Source organism: Crocuta crocuta, unplaced genomic scaffold (genome assembly GCF_008692635.1).
Source record: "Crocuta crocuta isolate KB4526 unplaced genomic scaffold, BGI_CrCroc_1.0 scaffold334, whole genome shotgun sequence".
NCBI lineage: Eukaryota > Metazoa > Chordata > Mammalia > Carnivora > Hyaenidae > Crocuta > Crocuta crocuta.
In genome coordinates, this window is record NW_027533260.1 from 3,947,161 (window position 1) to 3,956,540 (window position 9,380).

Here is a 9,380-nt window from a genome sequence, read left to right on the forward strand (position 1 = left end):
GGTGAGTACGCCTCGTAGGCCAGAGGGCACTCTGAATCCCGGCGCCTCTTCCTTCCCTGAACTGGATTAGCAGTTTTATTTCTCTTTAAAGAGTCGGAGGCTCATGCTCCACTGCCACCAAATGCCCCTAGGTGAGGTGTTTCATGTAGAGCGTGAGCGCCGGGCCCTTCCGGCACATTCTGGTGGTGTCTGTCCCCGGACCGCTCTGCCCGCGGGCACTCGCTGAGTCCGCCTCTTCCCCCCCTTGCAGCGCCACGCTTCTTCCAGCGATGACTTCTCGGACTTCTCCGATGACTCGGACTTCAGCCCCAGCGAGAAGGGGCATCGCAAGTACCGAGAGTACAGCCCCCCGTACGCACCGGTGAGTACCTGCCTGGCGGGGGGGGCACCGGGCCGGGTCTGCTGAGCGCTTGCTCGCTGCGGCCGTTCTTGCCCCGCGCGGTACATGGGCCGTCAGCCTGCACGACGAGCCGCTGGTCTCCTCCCCAGTCCACAGGTGTGGAGAACGGAGCCGGGAAGCAGGTAGTGCGGGTCCCGGGATTCGAGCCCGGTCAGTGGCGGATCCTCATTCGCCATGACCTTAAGGCTTCCCTCTTCTTCCCATGGCCTTGGCAGGACTCAGGATGTCCCCGTCCCCCAGAAAGCGGCCCGTTTACCCCTGGTGTAGCTGACCGTTGTCCACCGTTGAGAAACGGCCTGGGGTGGGAAATTGGCAAGAGGATGAAGTGGCTACAGGAGCAAATCCTCTCAAATGGCCTAGAGTCAGATGTCAGATGTTTATCCTGTTCTCACGCTGAGCTTCGGTGGGCATTTAAATGATGTGCTCGGTTTCTATATTCTCTCCCCCACACCCCCGACAAAACCAGCAAGAAAAAAAAAAACCAATGTGGATTTTCAAGTTCTGGTGAAAAATGCTTTTAAAGCTAGTAGCTCTAAATAAATACCCCAGGGCTCTCCTGACTCCATACCCTGCATCCTGATGGGCCACTCAGTCACACGGCGTTACAGTTGATACGGGTCTGCTAGGAGATTCGGGCTTGAAACCTGACCGAGACGAGAAATGGAGGGCACTCCAGCTTCGATTGAGAACTAGGGTTTGAGGCTTTTTTTTAAGACAGTATTAAAAAAAATTTTGTTTCAATGTTTATTTTATTATTGGGACAGAGAGACAGAGCTTGAGCAGGGTAGGGGCAGAGAGAGAGGGAATCACAGAATCCGAAGCAGGTTCCAGGCTCTGAGCTGTCAGCACCGAGCCCAACGCAAGGCCTGAACCCTTGGACCGCGAGATCATGACCTGAGCCGAAGTCGGCCGCCCAACTGACTGAGCCACCCAGGCGCCCCTTAAGATTTTATTTTCAAGTAATCTCTAACCCCATGTCGGGGTTGAACTCACAACACTGAGATCTAGAGTCACCCGTGCCACTGACTGAGCCAGCCAGGGGGGATTGAGGGATTTTAAGATCTGCTAATGTAGTCCTATGTGTCTATACATACTTGTGTTCTGTATCTTCTCATAACAAGTGTCGGTTTTTCTATTTTTTAAAATTATTTGATTATGTAGGCTTCACACTCAGCACAGAGCCCAACGTGGGGCTTGAACTCATGACCCTGAGATCAAGACCTGAGTGTGAGATCAAGAGTCAGATAACAGGAGCGCCTGGGTGGCTCAGTCGGTTAAGCATCTGACCTCTGCTCAGGTCACGATCTCACAGTTCGTGGGTTCGAATCCCGCATCGGGCTCTGTGCTGACACCTAGCTCAGAGCCTGGAGCCTGCTTCAGATTCTGTATCTCCCTCTCTCTCTGCCTCTCCCCTGCTCATGCTATCTCTCTCTCTCTCTCTCCCTCTCTCAGAAAGAAATAAAACATTTAAAAAAGTCAGATGCTTAACCGACTGAGCCACTCAGGCATCCCACGAGTGTGGGTCTTTTAAATTAATAGGTTGTTTTTTTAGAGCAGTTTTAGGTTTACAGAAAATTGAGCAGGGGCACCTGGAGCATTGGGCTCCCTACTGAGCATGGATATCTGCTTCAGATTCTCTCTCTCTCTGTCTCCCACCTCCCTATGCTCCTCCCCCCCCCCCCGCAAAAAAGAAAAAGAAGCTGAGCAGATAGTACATTTTCCTCCTCACCCCACCTGGTTTCTTTTATTAACATCTTTTTTTTTTTTTAATTTCTAAAATTTTAAGTGCTTATTTACTTTTGAGAAAGAGACACACAGTGTGAGCAGGAGGAGGGGCAGAAAGAGGGAGACTCAGAATTAGAAGGAGGCTCCAGGTGCTGAGCTGTCAGCACAGAGCCCAGTGCAGGACTTGAACTCATGAGTTGTGAGATCATGACCTGAGTGGAAGTCAGACACTTAACCTACTGAGTCCCCCAGGCACCCCTCCCCTATTAGCATTTTATGCTATTGTGGTGCGTTTGCTGTGATGAGTCAGTATCCATGCGTGGTTATTAATCAAAGCCTGTTGCTTACATTAAGATTTCTCCTTTGTGTTTTACATTTCTTTTATTTTTGACAAATGCTCACATTATGTATTCACTGTACACTGTCATAAAAATTAGTTTCAGTTCCCTAAGTCCCCTGTGCTTTACCCCCTCCCTCCTCCCTGAGCCTCTGGCAGCCCGCAGTGTTCCCTTCCAGAATGTCAGATACGCTGGACTCCTACAGCGTATCATTTTTTCAGATCCGTTTCTGTTACCTAACAGTATGTGTTTGTGGTTTCCCCGTGTCTTTCCATAGCCCCGTGGCGCATCTCTTTTTAACTGCTTGATAATACTTCATAAACAGTTTGTTTATTTGTCTACCTACTGAAGGCCATCTTGGTGTGTTCCATGTGTGTGCGCGGGTGTGCGTGTGTGTGTGTGTGTGTGTGTGCAACTTCATCCAGTATGTCTTGCATTTAATAGCTTTCTCATTGGGTTGCTGAGTAAATCATTAACGGAATTCCAAGGCCCCAAGAAAATTTTGACCAAGGAGCACCCCTCTTGGGGCGCCTGGCTGGCTCAGTGGGTGGAGCCTGCGATGCTTGATCACTGGGTTATGTTCGAGCCCCATGTCGAGATTATTTTTGTTTATTATTTTTTAAAAATGTTTATTCATTTTTGAGAGAGAGCACGGGGAAAGGGGAGGCAGAGGACCTGAGGCAGGCTCTGTGCAGACAGCAGAGCCTGATGCAGGCCTCAAACTCAGGAACTGTGAGATCATGACATGAGCCAAAGTCTGCTGCTTAACTGACTGAGCCACCCCGGCGTCCCTAGAGATTATTTTAAAGAAAGAAAGAGAGAAAGAAATAGAGAGATGGGCGCGGTTGGGTGGCTCAGTCAGTTAAGTGGCAGACTCTTGATCTGGGTTCAGGTCATGAGTTCAGTTTCGTGAGTTTGAGCCCCATGTCAGGCCCTGTGCCTACCAGGCCTCCTCCCCAAATGAGATCGCGTGTCCCTGGGCGGTAGCCCTTTCCCTTCCCTCTCTGGTTCTTCAGGGATCGTGGGGTCTGCGTTTCTAAGTTTTCCTTCAAGCCGTGGCCCTTTCTGAACAGAAACGCCTCGACCCGCCGCCCAGCTCTTGCGCGGCGGGGATCTGGGCGGCCCGGGCGCGGGGCCCCGGGGCCACCTCACGCCCTCTCTCCGTCAGTCCCACCAGCAGTACCCGCCGTCGCACACCACGCCCCTGCCCAAGAAGGCCTACTCCAAGATGGACAGCAAGGGCTACGGCATGTACGAGGACTACGAGAACGAGCAGTACGGGGAGTACGAGGGCGACGAGGAGGAGGACATGGGCAAAGAAGACTACGACGACTTCGCCAAAGAGCTGAACCAGTACCGGCGCGCCAAGGAGGGCAGCGGCCGGGGCCGAGGTGAGGCCCTGCCGCCTGGGGGGCGGGGGGGGGCACGGAAGGAGGAGGGTGGGAGCTGCACACGCAGGGCCCCGAGAAGAGGCCCCGGTGCTGGGCCTGTGCTTGGGACGGAGGCGGGCTGGCGGGAGGTGGGGAGATGCCCTTGGGCACTTCCTGCTCAGCTGTGACGAGCGAGAGAAGGGACAGCTGGTCACATACAGGCCAGGGTAACGGACGGGGGCCGCCCAGCCTCCGCCCCCCTCCTCCCAGCCCCTGTCACCTGACAAGGTGTGCAGCCTCTGAACCTTTGAACCTGTGTCGGTTCAGAGGATGGCGAGGGAGTGCGGGGCCCCGGAGACCCAGCCTGGCCCCTTAGAACCATCCTGCCTGCGAGATTTTGCAACCCACGAGGGCCCCCGGGACCTTCTAGCTCAGCAGTTCTTAGCCCTGCCTCAGGCCCGGCTATCCTTAGAGTGGCTGCTCATTCATTTTCTGGGTGGGTCTTTCCTGGACGCCTCCCTGCACAAGCCCTGCTCTTGGGGGAGATTCTAGACCAGTGCTGTCCAATAGACAAGTACTAGGGAGCCCCTGGGTGGCTCAGTCGGTTGTGTCCAACTTCAGTTCAGGTCATGATCTCACACTCCATGAGTTTGAGCCCTGCATCGGGCTCTGTGCTCACAGCTCACAGCCTGGAGCCTGCTTCAGGTTCTGTGTTTCCCTTTCTCCCTACCCCTCCCCACTCATGCCTGTCCGCGTTCTCTCTCTCTCTCTCTCCCTCTCTCTCTCTCTCAAAAAATGATTAAAACATAAAAAAATATATGTATATATATACATATTGGGGCGCCTGGGTGGCTTAGTCGGTTAAGCGTCCGACTTTCACTTAGGTCATGATCTCTCGGTNGATGAGGTTAATTTTAACAGTTTATTTTATCTACCTGATATACTCCAAATCTTAATCTTTAACATATTACCCAAATAGATAGACATGGTATTTTATCTTGTCTTTCTCTCTCTCTTTTTTTTTTTTTAATATTTTTTTATTTCTAGGAGAGAGAGACAGTGTGAGCAGGGGAGGGTCAGAGAGAGAGGGAGATACAGACTCTGAAATTGGCTCCAGGCTCTGAGCTGGCAGTCAGCACAGAGCCCGACGCAGGGCGCGAACCCATGGCCGCGAGATCATGACCTAAGCGAAAGTCGGACGCTTAACCGACTAAGCCACCCAGGCGCCCCTCTCTCTCTTTTTTTTAATGTTTACTGCAATTGTGTTTTTTGTTAGTCTTGTTTTGAGAGAAAGAGAAAGTGTGTGTGTGAGCAGGGGAGGGGCAGAGAGAGAGGGAGAGAGTCCTGAGCAGGCCCCTTGCTAAGTACAGAGCCCAGCGTGGACTTGGTTCTCACAACAGTGACCTGAGCCAAAGAGTCAAACGCTTAACCGGCTGAGTCGCACAGGCACCCTGGTCTCTTACTTTTTTTTTTAAAGTTTATTTACCTAGAGAGCAAGCAAGGGAGGGACAGAGGGAGAGGGAGAGAGAATCCTAAGCAGGCTCCGCACTGACAGTTCAAACCCATGAATCTCAAAATCATGACCTGAGCTGAAACTGAGAGTCTGGTGCTCCGCTGACCAAGCCACCCAGGCGCCCGGGTTTGTTTTTTTGTTTTTTGTTTTTTAATGACATTCTGTAAATCCAGCGTGTGCTTCACCCTTGAGCAGCCTCATGTTTCAGGGGCCTCATAGCCACAGGTTGCTGGACGGTGAGCACAGCTTTCAGGGGACAGATGTGTCCTGTGTGGCTGTGTCGTGAGTGCTCCAGCAGGGACACGCCCCAGCTGAGGAGACCTGGGCTGGGAGCCATGGGGCCAGCTGCCCAGAGCTGCTAGGAAGGCTTGAGGAGGGGGAGGAGGAGATGACTGACCCTGGNGCCGTGGCAGGGGCTACCGGGGGCGAGGCAGCCGCGGAGGGTCCCGAGGCCGAGGCATGGGCCGGGGCAGCCGCGGAAGGGGTAGGGGCTCCGTGGGAGACCACCCAGAGGACGAGGAAGACTTCTACGAGGAGGAGATGGACGTAAGCTCTCCTCCAGCCCTGGGCGGGCGTGGGGGGCAGGTGGGCCCTGTGGGGGGAAACCTGGAAGACAGTGGAAGGGAAGTGTCGGGCGGCAGTTCTCTGTGTTTCCACGTTCATGTCTTATTTCGGAATAGAGGAAACCTTCACTTGGTTCCTAATCGAAAAGGTACCAAAGCCGTGAAAACCTCTGCCCCCGGCAGCTTAGTTCCCATCCCGAGTGCCTTCTGGAAGTGTTTTATGCCTTTGCAGTTAGGTTCTTGTTTATCCTTGTCTGCACGCACACGCACGCACACACACCCACCCACGCAGCTTCCACATACTTTGTTCCATCCCTGCCCGAGACCTTTTCCCGGCGGTCCGTTGTAACGGGCACGGCTGTCGCGTGTGGGAGGCGTCCCGGGGGCATAGCTGGGAGGGAGCAGGGGAGGAGCTGCAGGGGTGGAAACGGAGCTGGAGGTTAGGCCCCCCCCGCCCCCCGCTTGGGCTGTCGCATGTGACGAGGGGGCCCAGGCAGGTGGCCCCAGGGTGGGTCATCTGCCCTTCTGAACCCCGCCCAATAAAAAGGCATAACGGTGCAGAGAGCACAGTCAGGCACAGGGCTCACTGTTCCCCGCACGACCGTCGCCTCCTCTCCTGTCTGGAACCCTAGTACGGAGAAAGCGAGGAGCCCATGGGAGACGAGGACTATGACGAGTACTCCAAGGAACTGAGCCAGTACCGCCGCTCCAAGGATGGCCGGGGACGAGGTGGGCAGGGGGCCCGGGAGGTGACAGGTCGGGGCGGGGGCTCCTTCGGGCAGCTGCTGCCGGACCGGGATCCCGGGCAGAGGCAGCAGGGGAGCACCGTCTCTGTCCCCTGCAGGGTTAAATCGAGGCCGTGGCCGGGGCTCCCGAGGTCGAGGAAAAGGGATGGGCCGGGGTCGCGGCCGAGGCGGCAGCCGCGGAGGGATGAACAAGGGCGGGATGAACGACGACGAAGACTTCTACGACGAGGACATGGGCGTGAGTTGACCCTTCATGCGGGCCGGAGATGTTTGGCCACGACCCCCTTCTCGGGTGCTGCTTTTTCTTGAACGAGTTGGCCTCTGCGGGCTGCGCCGCCCTCCCGCTGGCATGCCCTCGGCCCCAGGAGCCCGATGAGCCCGCATCAGCTCCCGTGGTGGGTGTGCTGCTGGGGAGCCCCTTGTTTTTGAAGCCACGTCTCTGTAGCACCTGCATCTCTGCGGTGTGCAAGGTTCTAGGTACCCATCTCAGGCAGCCTGGAGAGTTCGCCCTCTGGGAGGTGGCTGGGTTCCTGCACCAAGTGCCAGAGCTCCTCCTGTCTGAGCGCCAGCGCCCCCTGCCCTGGGGCTCGCACCCTGCACGGCCACGCTGTTGGGTGTAGCGTGCCCGTCACTGCTCTTCTTAGAGAAGACGCTTCCATCCAGGAAATGCCCCCACCGGACGACTTCTGTCACTCCCTCAGAACCCGCCTCCACCAGCCTGCGTCGTCCCCCCGCCCGCTCTGTTCCCTTCCCCTCACACTCACGCTCTGTGTTCCCAACAGGATGGTGGCGGCAGCTACCGGAGGGGCGACCATGACAAGCCCCACCAGCAGTCCGACAAGAAGGGCAAAGTCATCTGCAAATACTTCGTGGAGGGGCGGTGTACGTGGGTAAGGGGCCAGTTAAAGTGCCTGGCTGCCACAGCAAGGCAGCCACCTCACAGGATGCTCAGGCCTCCGGGAATGTTCTAGAGGCCACGCTATGGGGCTGCTGGCCGGGGAAGGGTGGAGGTGATCGCCTACAAGAGATGTTTGGAGAGATGCTGTTGCAAAGACGCAACATGTTCTGGTGAAGCCACTGAACTTGAGTGCTTGAGAGGGAATTACTAAGACCTCCAAATAGAAAAGCGGGTGGCGTAAATCAGGCCGGCCTTGAGGTACACAGCAGAGTTCAATACCAGAAGATGGGCCGATGACCGCAGAGCTCTGTGGCTGTAACCCACTGTGAGTTCAGCCAGCTTTGTATTCAAGTGCGATGGCAGTGGGCACACACCCGGCACACTTGTGCCGCATGTATAGGTCTTCGGAAAAAACGTGCATTTCAAACAAATACGTACGTGTGTAAAAAAATGCTCTATATCACAGTTCCAACTCGCATTAGTTTTAGAAGCTCGTAACACACCCAAAGAGAAAGGAGTAGCCGCACCTGAGAGTAGGGGAAGCGGAGGGCGGGCTGTGTATGCGTGTCGAGTGCTGCGTGTGTCTGTGGATAATGGAGAGTCAAGCCCTGCTAGCTTCAGCACTCAGGTGTCATTCCTCTGGAGGGGTCGGTGCCCTGGTCAGTGGCACCCTGGGGAACCCCAGCTCCTTCCTCCCTCCTTTTAAGAACGTCCGCCATCTTTGTGGTCCCACGTGGTTGCAGTGCCCCTGGGCATCCCATCCAAGGGCCAAGAGGAAAAATGGGTGGACGGATTTGAGTTTTCCTTTAATCAAAGCAGCGCTGACCTCCCTCGGGGACATCGGCCTGCATTTCATCGGCCAGGACAGCAAGGGAGGCTTGTAGCTGGGCGTGTTCTCCCCGCACAAAGTGAGGTGGGGTCTGGGAGGAAGACATGTGGCCGTTGTGCGGCTGGTGGGGAAAGACAGTGGATACAGGAGGGAGGGGAGAGTAAGAACGGAGGGGTGAGGGGCAACCGAGCGAGCCTGGATGAACAGGGACATGGCATGGGGAGGCGGGTACTGAGACAGGAACTTTTGAGGTGGTGGGAAAAGACGTCTGTGAACCCGCCCTGCCCTGTGTGTATTGGGGGGGGGATGTGTCCCTGATCCTGGTCCCTCCATGCTTAGACGGGGACAGAGGAGGACTTCCCGTTGCAGGTGTGCATCAGCGAGGGACTTAGCATGACCCCCCTCACCTTCTCCTCGCCTTTCTTCCAGGGCGACCACTGTAATTTTAGCCACGACATTGAACTACCAAAGAAGCGCGAGCTGTGCAAATTTTACATCACCGGATTCTGTGCCCGAGCCGAGAACTGCCCCTACATGCATGATATCCTTTGGTGCTCCCGCGTGACCTGCCCTGTCTTCCCCGGTGATGGCGGCTGACCTGCGACACCCGCGCCTGTGCCGCTCCACCTCTCCGGGCGGCCCCATCTCCCTTACCCCTCCCGTCTGTCGTGCGGCAGAGCTGCCGTCCCTCTTCTACAGATGTGTCAACTGACCACGTGTGTCCTGCATCTTGTTTCCGGGCCCCCCGAGGCTGCCTGCGGCGCCCTTGTCTGCTCCCTTCCCGAGACTTTTTGCGGCAGCCGTGTGACCTTGGGCAAGTCCCTGGCGTGAATTGTTCCTGTGGAATGAGGGTCTGCAGGCTCTGCCCCGAGGGCAGCACTGCCGGGGCAGGATGACCCCCAGAGTGAGAGTCCTGAGAAACCGGGTCTCCTCCTGGGTCTGCGGCCAGCCTCGTTTCACCTCTCTGGGTGTCGGTTTCCTCGTCTCCAAAACCAGGG

At 55.9% G+C, this 9,380-nt stretch overlaps 1 protein-coding gene across 1 annotated transcript in view; it reads left to right on the forward strand.

Annotated features, from left to right (window-relative positions):
• Positions 1–9,380, forward strand: part of ZC3H4 (zinc finger CCCH-type containing 4) — a 39,461-nt gene that overhangs the window by 16,224 nt on the left and 13,857 nt on the right. The window contains 7 exon segments of the mRNA XM_077747188.1: positions 251–361; positions 3,632–3,854; positions 5,723–5,892; positions 6,542–6,638; positions 6,754–6,893; positions 7,438–7,545; positions 8,812–8,923. Of these exon segments, the coding sequence (XP_077603314.1) occupies positions 251–361; positions 3,632–3,854; positions 5,723–5,892; positions 6,542–6,638; positions 6,754–6,893; positions 7,438–7,545; positions 8,812–8,923 (961 nt within the window).